The sequence below is a fragment of the Puntigrus tetrazona genome, chromosome 20 (genome assembly GCF_018831695.1).
Source record: "Puntigrus tetrazona isolate hp1 chromosome 20, ASM1883169v1, whole genome shotgun sequence".
Classification (NCBI taxonomy): domain Eukaryota; kingdom Metazoa; phylum Chordata; class Actinopteri; order Cypriniformes; family Cyprinidae; genus Puntigrus; species Puntigrus tetrazona.
In genome coordinates, this window is record NC_056718.1 from 10814287 (window position 1) to 10829011 (window position 14725).

The 14725-nt window shown below is 36.8% G+C and overlaps 1 protein-coding gene across 3 annotated transcripts in view; it reads left to right on the forward strand.

Annotated features, from left to right (window-relative positions):
- The window catches only part of fndc4a (fibronectin type III domain containing 4a), a 29860-nt gene that overhangs the window by 5286 nt on the left and 9849 nt on the right, over window positions 1–14725 (forward strand). The window contains exons 1-3 of one of the 3 annotated variants that reach the window (XM_043218697.1): window positions 398–926; window positions 10754–10869; window positions 13194–13398. In XM_043218697.1, the coding sequence (XP_043074632.1) occupies window positions 851–926; window positions 10754–10869; window positions 13194–13398 (397 nt within the window). In that variant the 5' untranslated portion in view covers window positions 398–850. Of the gene's footprint in view, window positions 1–397; window positions 927–10498; window positions 10521–10753; window positions 10870–13193; window positions 13399–14725 lie in introns of those variants that run through there. The other 2 variants (XM_043218700.1, XM_043218699.1) reach the window with 2 other exon arrangements.

Consider the following 14725-nt stretch of genomic DNA (forward strand, 5'->3'; position numbering starts at 1 on the left):
CGCAGCGACATAAGGTTTAAGTTAACTTGAAACCAAGCAGTTGTCTTTTGGCGAATTCTGGAAACCAAAAATTGGGGAAAATGCCATCATGCTACATGCTCCTTTTAAAATTTATTTCATAAATGTGAGCTCACCTTTAACGAGTGGCGGTATTTCTCCACTAAAAAGTACGTGAGAAACACCCTAGTCTTCTTGTGAAGGCTTACTTTTCCAAAACAGACACCAAAACAAAACACGTTTGAAAATAATGATCTTTGGCTGTCTGAAATCACTTTCAATAAGGTAAAACGAAATTACCCAAAATCCGTCAATGCTTCGTTTCTAAAAGGCTTTGCGATGAACGGTCTCGGTCACTGAGCGATGTGGCAAAGCCGAAATGTCCACACTGTCGGGATGCGCGCTCATTTATAAATAAATAACTGTGCTGTGTCTCTGGCTCGGAGCTGACCGTGGTGCTGATCGCCGCGCGCTCGCTCAACATCAACACTGACGTGCTCGAGCGTCGCTACCTGAACACCTCCGACGCTCAACTTGACGCTCCCTCGCAACCTTCAGTTTCGGAGGAGATCCTAAAATAAACCGAGCATGAATCTGAAGTGAGACGGAAGCGTTTTGGAAGTCGAGGGAAAGTCAGTAGCCTATTAAACCTGATGCTCACATGGACGTTCCGGCACGTGTTTTAGTAGGATTTGCGAATATGATGCCCATCGTGAGATTTTTACCGTACTTTATTTGAGATGTGCGTTATTTGAATGAATTCGCATTCATAATGTTGCTGTAAACATAGCCGTTTAGAAGCAAAAGAAGATCACTACATCTCATTGGATTCTTGGACATCTGAAGTGGAGATATGGCTCGCGTTCTTGTCCTTGTTAACTCAGTCGGACTGTTGCTCTTCGGTAGTGAAATGTTTCTGGTGGGAGCAAGTAAGTTTATTTGTCTAATAATCGGTGTCATGTCTTGTATTGGATGGATGCACGCGAGCTTCTGTAAATGAGATGAACCGAACCTTTGCGGGGTTTTTGCTTGGACGCTCTGTTTTGGGGGTCTTTGTGCGTCTGTTAGCAAAATCATGTCATGCAATAGGTTAAATCTGTATTTTTAAATTCTGAACGACACGTATTTAACCTCCATGTTGAATAGAGCAAAGACACGTGTTAAATGCATTAAATGGTTAGTAGAGAACGGCTAAGAACTGACTTTTCATCATTGGTTTTTCAATTTTTGACATTCAGTTGAACACTGAAACCAATTCAAATGAATTCTCATGGTATTTTTAGCAAGCGGTTGTTCTTTTAACTCTAATTTTTATAGTGCTTATGCAGTATATTACAAATTTATATCGCAATATATTAGTTTGATTTATAAAATATGAATAATAAAACTATCATCAAAAAAATGTATGATATATAATACTGGTCAGGTTGCAGTTGTTTTCTACAACATATTGCATTGGATAGAAGATTACATAAAGTTCATTGTGTATAACAAAAAATGTAAGAGCAAGTAATAACCATTCACATTCATGTACTTTTATTTAAAAAAAAAAAAACATTTATCCAAAGCGTATTATGTTGCATTCATGGTGTACATCCTGCAAATCGAACCCATGACTTTGCTGTTGCTAGCACCATGCTTTACCTTTTTAAAATTTCTACTAAACAGATTTACTAAACAGATTTTTCTTGTATTCCTCTATTTTTGGGGGAATTAGTGAATTTTCAAGCATGGCACGAAGGTATGGAAGCATGTCAGAAAAATGCTTTCCTGCATTGTTCTGATCCTTTCCCTTTTTTCCTGATTGAGTCATCTGGGATTTTGTGGTAGCTTTGATAAGGCAGCAGTTGGCACTTCTGTTCTCACAAGCACAGCGTTTCCGTCTGAAATATGAACACTTCCAATGCTGAAAGTTCCTTCTCAGAAACCAGGACATCTCTCCTTTTGCAAAATAGATTACACCTGTCAGAGGCAACATAACGGAGAAGCCCCATATTCATTCTCGATGGCTGTATATTAAAAGTAATCATCTTTAAATTCATCTTTTCCCAGCCTTGCATTAACATAAGTGCAGCGTTGACACAAATGTATTCACATTGTAGAAAGCCATGTCTGGAACATGCATGACACAACAGACACTTGATTCAATTTAAACTGAGGGATATGTGAGAAATTCTGATCATGCATTTTAAATTCCGTCCTAGTTTATGATCCCGAGCAGCTTCTTCGCAGAGATTTAGGACTGGAGAATAATTTAAATTCATCTTGGTATCTTTTCCTTGACAACAGACACCTGAAACGAGCTAGTTAGTGTCATGCAGAGCACAGCACTGCTCATAATACTACAGCAAAATCGCTCTTGATTAAAGGAATAGGTTACCGAAGAAGGAAAATCTGCTGAAAATTTGCTTATCGTCACGCCATCCAATATGTAGTTGCGTTTCATCATCAGCACAGATTTTGAGGAGATTTAGCCTTATATCATTTGCTCACCAGTGGATCATTTGCAGTGTATGCGAATAAAACATTGCAATAATCCACAGTCTATCATTTAACATTTTGTGAAGTTAAAAGCTATGTAATATACAAAACCATCAAGCCCTTTTTTTTTTCAAATGAGGCCTGAGGCCTCTATCTACAATAATAACCAGATGAAAAACCTTTCTCATCTGAGCCTGAGGAGGAATATGCACAGATCAAGGACCATTTACAAGCAAAAACTTTATCTTTACCATCTCTTAGTGGGTTTTATGTGAGACGCCGACAGGGCATGGATGTTATTATGGATTAAGGACTCATATTTTGGCCACGATAGACGTCTTAATGATCAATTTGTTTCTTATAAACACACAGATTTACACTTCACGAGATATTAATTAATGAACTGGAGTCATGTGCGTTCCTTGTGGGTTATTGTGATGGTTTTATTAGCTGTTTGGACTCTCATTCTGACAGCTGCAGACGATCTACAGGTATTACTGAGCAAGTGATGAAATGCTACATTTATCCAAACCTGTTCAGATTCAGACAGAGAAATAAAGTAGGCTATATTTATACATTTATAGCAAATGTAAATTTTTGGGCAAACTGTTCTTTTAGATCAAGACTTACTTTAATGTTAATAGTAACGAATTTCATGGAATGGCATCTGAAAGTCATTAGTACCAGATAAGATGCGCTATCATTTAGATGGAAAGCCTTCCTAGCAGAGTAGAGGAAATCTTCAGCCTGCACATATGTGTGCGGCGTTTGTGTTCAAATGCATTTGGCCATGTAGTGTATATCTGGAGGATTTGTGCTGAAATTGGCTGCCTGTTAAAAATGGTCAGACTTCTAAAACCTCATCTGGCCTGTAGAGAGGTGACAAGAGAATTGCATCGCCAGGCCGGACCTGGTGGACCGTGCTCACCAATTACATTGACCTTAAACTGCCACACCGTCCAATTCCACCTCTGGTGGACCCGGGGAGGGGAAGTGTTCACGGATCACCGCTAGACCCTGCACAAACCAATAAAATGAGTTTACATAGCTAGGAACGTCATTGACAGTGGGAAATGAGGTCGCACTTGTGCACAGGTGATATAGTGGAGCAGCAATGCATGACTGTGTCATCTCATTAGTATTATAAGGTATTTATCTGTAGAGTTAAGAAACCGCATGTACATTTTCATACATTTAAACAGACACTGAACGTGTAATTATTATCAAAATGATAGCATTTAAATGTTTGATCCTTTGGGGTTTATAGAACATATTATGAAATTAAACAATTTTTCTTATTGTATCTATTGCAAATGAGGTTATTTAAACATTTGAATGGTATTTTGATTGCATATTTGATTGGTATTTGATATGCAAGGTTAATGCATGAGCATGTTAATACACTGCAAAACCACATACTAATAATATGCATACTAATATGCTGTGTGGAGAATGACTGTTAATGACATTTAGATTGGAACAAAGAAAAGCAAAAATGTCTTTTACAAAGGGTTTCAACTTTTCCACACAAAAGAAGGATTCAGTCTCCACATGTCAGTTTGTTTGTGCGTGCAACTCTATTATGAGTCTTTGAAAAGTGCTCTGCCTTGAAATATAAGGACATAAAATTGTAATTATAAAGGAACATCAAGTGCGGGATACTAGTTTCAGAACTAATAAAAACAAGGCAATACTTCACAAGGGCAAGAATTAATTACAAATTATGCACTGTCAGAAAGATGTGAAAAACAAATTTGTGCTACTTTAACTCATGTGTTTTCAGCAGTAGTGATAGTGTTTTCAGTTATTCAGTAAGTTGTTAAACCTGTTTGTGGTAACATGTGACCATCTTTATGAGTTATTAATTCAGAAGATTCATTCAACAGCACTGATTTATTCCAAACGTTTGAGTGAGTCATTTAATCATTCACTCAACCACTGAATCATTAAAAGAATGTCACCTAAAAATGAAAACATCATACACATTTCCAGGTTTACACCATTTAATCCAACTGAATAGTGCTCAATGTAGACCATTAATAACAATTGTTAACAATATTGTAATACACCTACATCTCATGTGAGCTATGTTGTTGGCCAGGTTGTGTGGATTACTCTGAAGCTGCTTAAATATGTATTTTTTGGGATTGTCAAGAATAGGCCACTATTCATTTATGTTAGATGGGAAAAAGTTCTGAAGTTTTCCTCTAAATCTTACATTTTAAGAAAGAACTACTTATTGATTGGGATAATATACCACTATACACTTGGGGTTAGGTAAGCTAGAAGGACATATAGATGTATGTATGTGTGTATATATATATATATATATATATATATATATATATATACATACACTCAAACACACTCATGTTTGTTTGGTGAAAAGTGGGGGACATTCCATAGGCATAATGGTTTTTGTATTTTTGTGTTATTGCCCTTCATCAACCATACACCTAACCCTACCCCTTACAGGAAACTTTATGCTATATCAAATTTTTAATACACTCCATTCTTTGCAGTTTTGATAAGTGGGGACACAGGTAATGTCCTGAAAAGTCACCTTCTCTTTGTAATACCTATGTCGTATGAATGTCATAATACAAATTTATGTCCTCATTTGTCACGCACACACACACAATTGCGTTACTCTTTGTTGTAAAATATTCTATTCTTGAGTTCTCCATCTTGTCCTTAGAAAACCCATTGACTGTTCAAGGGCAGTGTGGGGTGTTCTGGTGTTACAGTGACACCTCGCTCCGTCGGGAAAGTGCAGTGTTCCCCTGAGGCCGGGACGATCTCCCTCTGTGGCTTTGTGTTGATAGAACACCCTGCAGCTCTATCTGTAAGTGCATTGTCTATCCTGAGAGGATCAGACAGATTTCACGAAATCTATCATGAAGCACTAACCTCTTACCAGAATCCATTGCATGCCCGGAGGTCATTAGAGCATGAGATAACATAGTGATGGACAGAGATGGTGCGGGGAGAGAGATGCCACGTTTAGGCTGTGAAGACAAATGACTTGTGTTGCGGTCTCTTTATTGCATCGCCCAAACAGACCTGCATGTAACAAGAGGATTCATTTAAATCCTCAATTTGGAAAAGAAAGCAGTTGTTCGAGCAATCAATATGCACATTTGCAATTTAAACTGAGGTTGGGAGGACTTGCATTACTTAACATTTGAAGAAAACATTTTAGTCTAAAAGTGTATTTTTAGCTAGCAGGATCAAAGCCATGCAAAATTCTGACTCGGAGCACACATGTTTATTCTGCTTTCATACTCGTGAATTGTGAGTTGAGATTGCATGTTGAAGGTTTCTTTGAAGGAGATTTTGGTCTGCTCCCAGATCATGAGGAACAGTTGAAATGCTGCTATGTGCCTATTTCCTGTGAATTACTCTGACAGGATGTCTGCGTGTCTCATGTGGCCTCTTGCTTTTTAACTGTATGCTCAGTGTTTTACCCAGGGTGACCTGCGCTCTTCTTTCTGTTATGTAACAGATTTGAGTGCATCTGACTTACGCTTGAGTGGCTGAGACATGGCTGAGATAACGATAGACAGTCTTATTTTACATAAAATGTATACTTGCTTTTTGTGAGTTTTACGATTTATTACAGCTATGAGCATCGCTTCTTGTCAGATGCTAATGGAAGCAAAGCTTGCATCAGTATATTCATCCACATTTGCAGTGCACATTTGCGAGATACTCCAACATCTGACGTGATGTAGTTCAGCAGCTAGATTTCACTAAATATATAGGTAACGGATTGATGCATTACGTATTGTCTTATATTTCATGTTACATGTAAATGACAGAGTTCACTGAAAAATTAAAATTTAATTGTTATTTTCCATTTATTATTCCATATTGTTTACTTTCCACTTAATTTTTCTGCTTTGGACACACAAAATGAAGTAATATGTGATAAGTTAGATTTAAGACATACCATATAAAATATTATTAAAAATAATACACGTTCTATATGAAGTTTAGCAGTAAAAATGCATGTTAGACTGAAACAAGATGAGGTCTGTGAATTATGTCTCCTTTATTTTTAAGCTATATGTTCACAGACAGTAAGATAATACATCGCAAATTCTGACGGTACCACCATAACTCACATCTTCCTTTATCTAAACAATTATTTTCCACATCACTTAAGAGCCTATGCCTGTCCATGTATCGCAGTCTGAAGCTACCTTCAGACACGTGTAACCTCTATTACTTCAAGGACAATGAGCTCTCGCTGGGGAAGAATGAGGTAAATGTCATGGCTAAAATGACAAAAACCTGATGAATTGTTTCATAAGAGCCTTCTATTCCTGTTCAGCGGAGAACGTTCATTATATTATTAAGTAAAAAAATTGGCAATTCATTATGTGTCATTAGTCCTTTCTGGACACTGGCATCAAACTGTGCTGTTAGCAGAATGTATTCTATGGTCACTGGGATTTTGTGTTTTCACACTGAAACATTTGTTCAGCGTACAAATATTAGCTGTTTTCTGTGACAAATTATCAGTTGTAATGATGAGACATAATTTATCAGACTCTGAGGTACAAATACATTTGTTGATGTTGCTAAACATGACCCTGGCAGATGTTCTCCCATGATATCAGTTTACGAAAATCTTTCATTTTTCACTTCAGTGAGCATCTGCTGGACAGATGGAGAGAAACTGGCTTGGCATTTAGTGTGTGACAACATATTATAACAGTTTTCTCTCACACAAATGGACAAAGCTATTAGCTTTTATATTACCTAACAAATTTGACAAAAAATGTTTGAAAGCTAAAAATATTAATGGAAATTCATTCCAACAACAAATATACAGTAAGTGAGTATGACTTCATTAATTAATAATTATCAACAGATTGTAGTAAACACTGCTATCTCTAGGTTTATTTGCAATTGTTTTCAATGTAACTGCTAAAAAGTTTGTGTGTGTGTGTGTGTGTATATATATATATATATATATATATATATATATATGTATATATATATATATATATATATATATATATATATATATATATATATATATATATATATATATATATATATATATACATATGTATGTATGTATATATATATATATATATATATATATATATATATATATGTGTATATATGTATGTATATATGCATATTGTATCAACACTAATCCTTCCCATCGCGTAGCATGTACACATCATTTGCACAAGTCATTTTTTACATATCAATATAATACGTTTTTTTTTATTTGGCACACTATTGATTCGCACTTTCATGAGATCGTGTTGTTTTTTCTCTTTCCCATGTTGTCTACAGCCGAAAGTGTATTTCCCCTGTCTGTTTGCCTCTAGCTTGTGGCCTTTTGCACACGTAGTATTGTATAAATATCTTATGAAACATATAACGGCCAGCATAGATGTAGAGCTCATAATAACCTCTTGCGCACAGAATTACACAAAAACAACGATGTAGCTGCAAATCTGGGAGCTCATTAAAATGGAAGGTTTGATGCATGTGACCCCGCATACGCTTTGATGTCACAGTCAGCCTTCACCGAGGTGGCTCTCTCCTTCCTCAAAATGATTATCGTTGGTGCAGAGCTGGAGTCAGACCTCTCTCCATCCAATTTACACAGCCATTGCTGAGGGCGAGGAAGAGCGGCATAATCAGCCGTGACCCCTATTGTGTATGATCATAGCTGCATGGAGATGAGTGCTGCCATACTAGTGACCTCCCAGGGCGTCAACACAGGGCATTGATTACCAGATACTGAGCATGATTCTCCCGTGTAGTGATGCATTATGGGTTTTGTTGCTGATGATTAGCGTTGGAGTATACTAGACAAATGACAAATGCAGATTCAAGCTCCACTGCTGGCCTTACTGCATGCTATATGCCAGTGCTCAAGAGGGATTTATTTAAGTGGAGATCTATCCATCTATTTAAATTATCTAATTTATCAGAGATGACAAATGAGAAACTCTATAGCAGGTGTCAAAAGTAGGACTTTTGCCTGGCGTCGCCTGAACATATCTGTGCATGTGGTTTTCAGAAAATAATACATTTTCAAGTTATTTTAATTAATGAATACATTTTTTATTTAATTGAGTTCAAATTTACATTCAACGATCCAGAGCAATAGAGCACACAATACAGCATATGTGGATCCGTTCTGTGACTGGCACAGATTTGAAGAAAATTACCGTTGTTTGCTCATTTATTTTACAGTCAGTTACATACATATCTCAGGGTTTTATTATGAAAGCCTTATGTTACATGTTTGGCTGAAATTATTTATTATGAAACAACCATGTTTGCTCTTTTTAAATCATAACGTTCTTAATACTGTGTATTGCCCCCCTTTAACGTCAATGACAGCTTGAAGTCTTTTGTGGGAGTTGTGGATAAGGCGCTTTATCTTCTCAGATGGTAAGGCTGCCCAGTCTTCTTGCAGTGGCTCAATGATATTGAGGACAGGAGACTTAGATGAATTCTGCTGAAAGACAATGACGGGTCAACTTGGCCTTGTGTTTTGGATCATTGTCATGTTGGAAAGTCCAAGTATGTCCCATGCTCAGTTCATGCTCAATTCTTTTGCTTTGAATTAAAGAACATTAAAGGTTCTTTACTTCTAAATTCAAAAGCATCAACTCACGTATTTCACGTAACAAACCATAATCCACGACAACAAAAAGGGGGAGAAACTGAATGATGAAGACAGGGAAACTAATGAGCAAACAAGTTGATTTATAAACAGGCGATAATGATGAACAGAATTAACTAAATGAGAACAAGAAAAATGAATAGGAAACAGGAGAATAAAGCAAAATACTGCGGATCCAGAAACTAAAATAATAAAAATGAGTATCTCAACAAATTACAATGTTGTAGAAACGTTCATTTATGTCAGTAATCTCAAATTGTGAAATTTGTGTACTAAATAAATTCAGTGCACACAGTCTAAAGTAGTAGTAATTATTCTGTTAATGTTGTGGTCCTTTGGTAAAGATGTGTCATACAGAACCAGAACTTGCACATCGTGCAACAAGCAACAACTTATTTCAAAACAGCTGTTATGTAACTCAGCTAAGAGACTGTATTTGTTATTGTTGATGTTATTGCATGGGTTCGGGTACAGGAACAAAAAAAACACCCCTTCCCCTTTTTGCAATCGCCCACACAAACACATAAAGTCCATTAGAGCACTTCTCAGAGGAGATGCTAGAAAATGCTCTCTCAGTTCAGTCTAGTTCACCACCTTTCTATTTTCTCCAAAGCGACAGAGGCATGTGCTGGAGTATTGAATCTGCCACTGTTCTTCTCTGCTTTTTGTGAGACTAATTAGCTCGTCTATTTCTTCCTAAATCATGATCGAGCACCCTACAGCTGAGCTGAATAAAAAAAAAAGGACCCACATAAAAGCCTCATATAGAACACAGTGTGCTCAATTCAGTCAATTTCAGAAAGCAGTTTTAATAAAACATAGTCATGAGCGGATCACTTCTGCTTTACAGTATATATTTTATTTCAGTTCCTTTTTGTTTTTGGATTCTTTGATTAAATCCTTAGTGATTTCTTCCGATGTCAGTCTGATTTTGGTTCAGTCGCCTCTGAACGCTGACTTTAATCACAAAAGAAGCGGTGAACTGGTAATATAGCAAACAACATAATGGACCCAAACAACTTTCAAGATACCAATTTAAACATGTCACCCAGAGGGGAATGTACTAGCATTAAGGAAAAAAAGAAATATAGCTTTGCATAAAACATCTGAGGGTGTTGTAGTGGGTTTGCTTTTAGAGAGAGCTGCAGCTCCTCAGAGAGCGAGACGGTGAGAAGAGATCAAGCCACGGAGTAAATGTTTTACATCCCAAATCTGATTGGTCAGATTGGAAAGCTTTCTTGGCAAGCGACTCAGACAGTTTATAAAAGGACAGCAAATGAAAACTGAGCACAGCAACATATCTTAAACCTGTGGATGTGTATTGTTGCGTTTTCATGGGACAGTAATAGCTTGTCCATGACGACATTGTTGTGAAACAGTAAGTTATTGCTTTAGTAGTTTTCTTGAATTGCATTGGCTGTACTAGTTTCTGCACTAAAATAGAGTGGAAGTATAATAAAATACCAGTGTAGTTATGCCACTAAATAATTTCTATCGCTATTGCCCTCTAATTAATAACATAGATTAAGTGGGCCTGACAAGTTCTGAATTATATATAAATTATCAGGGTTCATTGATTCAAAGTTAATAGCATTAATTTTGTATTTTCAGACCGTCCTCCTGCTCCAGTTAATGTGTCAGTCATGCACCTGAGAGCTGATTCAGCAACTGTGTCCTGGGAGGTGCCTGAGGGTGACATCATTATCGGCTTTTCCATCTCCCAACAGGTAAATCACTTTTCTAGGAAATACATTTCAAAATATTACACTAAATATAAACTGTCAGTTCTAATATTTCTGAGCTTATGTGCACAGACAGCTTGTGTTCTTTATATAAACAAGTAGAAGAGACATTTACACACTGTGTTTTGGATTATATCCAAACAATTTCGGTCTGACTTTAGCTCTGGCGTATTTAGGTATTCCAATTTTACAAATGCTTTTAGCCTGGAAATCACTTTTAAATCACTTAATTTGCACGTTTTCTTATTTATTTTCAAAATTAAAACATCTATTTCTTAAAAATATACAAAAAATCTTTACTAGACAAATAGCAGTATTTCATTGTCTAACATATTTTGTAGTGCTCTTCTAAAAATGAAGAAAATAATTAGTAAAAAAGGTAATTTGTTTTTTTTTTTTGTAAATGAAATCATACCAGTTTTAGCATATCTGGAACACTACTGACCAATCAGAAGCCACACCAGAACTTCTAAACCTTTATAAAAGTTTTGATTAAAATGCATACTAATAATTCATGCATTCAAGACTTTATACATAACTTATTCAAAGAAAAGTGAGGTAGATGTGAGTTTGGTCATATTAAGATGTAGAATTGATTACTGTCACATCCTCACAGCAAAATGTTAACATTGTGGTTTACTGAAATCAGAAGCTATTTCTTGTCTAAGTGACTGACACATTTCGCATTCAAACAATTACAGATATATCTGTCAATCATGTTATGCAATTTGTTGTCTGCATGTCTGTGATGGCTGCGCAGGCGATGCTCACAGATTAATGCATTATTCATTTAGCCAAAGACTTCTATCAGACTCCCCCACACCTAGAGGCAGTTTCAGAGCTCAAGGGCAGAGGAAAGTGCTTTGGATCTATTTGCAGACTTTAAAGACCAACCAAGGCAGAGCTAAATGCAACATTAAGTTAGAGGGCAGAATTATAGCTGAAATGAAAGGCTGTCGTGTTCGGCTCTCAGGGCTTCAAAAAGATCCTTTAGGCGCCCTAACTTGTGATTTATACTTATTAGGTGACCTCACGGAAAGCGCTTACTGTTACTGTACAGCTTGAGCCATTTGAAATGTCAGCAAATACCAGGTGACGTTTCATAGTTTGCAAATTCTACAGAAACCTCAAAAAGCAGGAAATTAGTTTGGGGCAAAATGTTTAGTTTGTCAAAATGGTTTGTTAATAGCGAGTATTAGACCTTAAAAAAAAGTGACCATTTCTTTGAAGAAAGTTGAAATATGGTTGTATTATAATGTTATACTAAAACTAAAATTAAAACAATAGAAAAAGGGTCATGGTCAAAAACATGAGTGTAGGGGGGTTAAAACAGGACAGATGTTTTTGATGTGTAAATTTGATAGCATTATAATTGGACCTCAGAGAGCAGTACAAAATAATAAAAAACAAACAAACAAAGGCACCTTCCTTTAAGATAACCTGTAAACACACACACACACACACACACACACATACACACTCACACACATACACACATACACATACACACTCACACACACACACATACACACTCTCACACACACACACACACGCACTCACATACACACACTCTCACACACACACACACACACACACACACACACACACACACACACACACACATACACACACTCTCACACACACACACACACACACATACACACACTCTCACACACACACACACATACATACTCACACACACACACTCTCACACACACACACATACACACTCACACACATACACACACACACACACACACACACACACACACACACACACACACACACACACACACACACACACACACACACGTATCTGAAGCATGCAGAATAATGAAAGTGGGGCTTTATTTATTTATTTATTTATTTAATTTTGGTATTGCTCCTTTTAACAATTACATGACTGTGGCACCCTTAACTGTAAATTGAAATTGAATTAATTGTGCTGCCCTGTTGTATGTTTAAAGTGCTTGTTTAAAGTCCCTGTTAGTGTAATGATCTGGTCTCCCAGTAGTATTGTTAACAAAGGTAGGTTGCTTGAAGCATCTTGGAGACATTGCCAGAGTTTGTTGTTCTTTATATTATTCCGGAAAGACTGGATGATGATCAGATCAGAAATCTGAAATCTCACTGAATTATTGCAATTAATGGCAAAATATTAGGAAACGTAAACTTATATTTTCTAATAACAAACCACAGCAAAATACAGAAATAACTGACCTAAAGCTATTTTTATCTGGTGAATATAGAAGTGTTCTTATAAATTGTATATATTCTGTTCAATATCAATGGTGGTTCAACTCTTTCAGAGAATGGACGGCAAAATGCAGAGGTTTATCAGGGAGGTGAACACCACCAGCAGGTCCTGTGTGCTGTGGGACCTGGAGGAGGAGACGGATTACATTATACAAGTGCAGTCCATCGGCCTTTACGGAGAGAGCCAGGCCAGTAAACGTGTCCACTTCAGAACCCTAAAGAAAACAGACCGCTTCCCCTCAAACAGTTCAAACCAAGGTAACAGCCCACCCCTGCTCTCATACGACAGTGCTATATCGTTCTTCCCACCGTTGGTGCAGGCCGGCACAGCTTGACATTTTAGTGTGTTAAAAATGTGAAACGTCAAACAGCGCACTGACTGTTTACATTCTCGGAGGATTCCGCCATTGTGTTCAACAGTTCCCTTTCCTACAACCCAATTAATTATTGATGAACGCTTCACGCATGAATGCAGGTAGACCTTGTTACTGCCTCTCATTTTCAGCTCCAATTTCTAATCAGCTCGCTGCCTCTCAGGGGGGTGTGCTGTGCGGAACAAGCGGGTGGTCCCTAATAGCAGGCCAATTGAGTGGATTATTAACAGCCATTTCAATGTTGTGTTGATACGAGATGTTTCTGAGAGATTTTCTCTCCTGCATGAAATCTAGCACTGAAAACCAGATAAATGAAGACGCTTTTGACACGAGAGTAGCTATTTTTGCCAGCCATGTTGAGATGAACAAAACATCCAGTCTTATGCACACCGACGCGGATGAAGTGCTTGAAATTAATCATCGGAGCATTCAAGGGTGCACGTAATTCGGAAACAAGCTCGATATGTCATTAATGCTCTCCTGCCTTGAACTGAGATAACATATTCAGCGCATTAAGAATGTATCATCAAATTTGTTTTGAAGACATCACGTTTAACTCTTCCTGATACAGGAAGTGTAATTTAGGTTCACTGAAATCAAATGATTCTGTAGAGCTTCAGTTTAAATGGGCTACATTTGGAAATATGTCTAAAGCTCCTTTATGATTGAATAAGTGTAAAAAAAAAACTTCCATACAACTTCATTTATGAAAGTGTGAATTTAGCTTCATTTTGCCTTTGAGCTGTGTGTAAGGCCGCAGTCTAAATTCATCCAAGCGAGGAGAAAAGGCCTGTCATTAAGACAGAAGCAGCCTAGGTAGAGCTTACACGTACAAGGAGTGATAAACAACATACTCTTAACTGATTCTAAGCTCATTTTTAAAAAGAAGAGATTTTATTGTCCAATGTTAATAAATTTCTTATCTTTTTTTTCATAGTGGCTAAAATTCAAGAACTTGTAAAACATCTCTCATTCTCTTTATTTTTTAGTCCTTGGCCATTATAGGTTTTCCGCATGCATTTATTTGATCTTTTTTAGTGGAATGAAATGTTACTCTTCATGCTTGTCACTGTACTGTTCAACTCTATTCTTCTGTGACATTTTTCCTTTTTAAAAATAACGTTTTGAAAAAACAATTGTTTGATCTTTCTGATTATATTTGGTTATTCCATGTGTTCACAGTTTAAAAATCGGTCATAAAAACACCCATA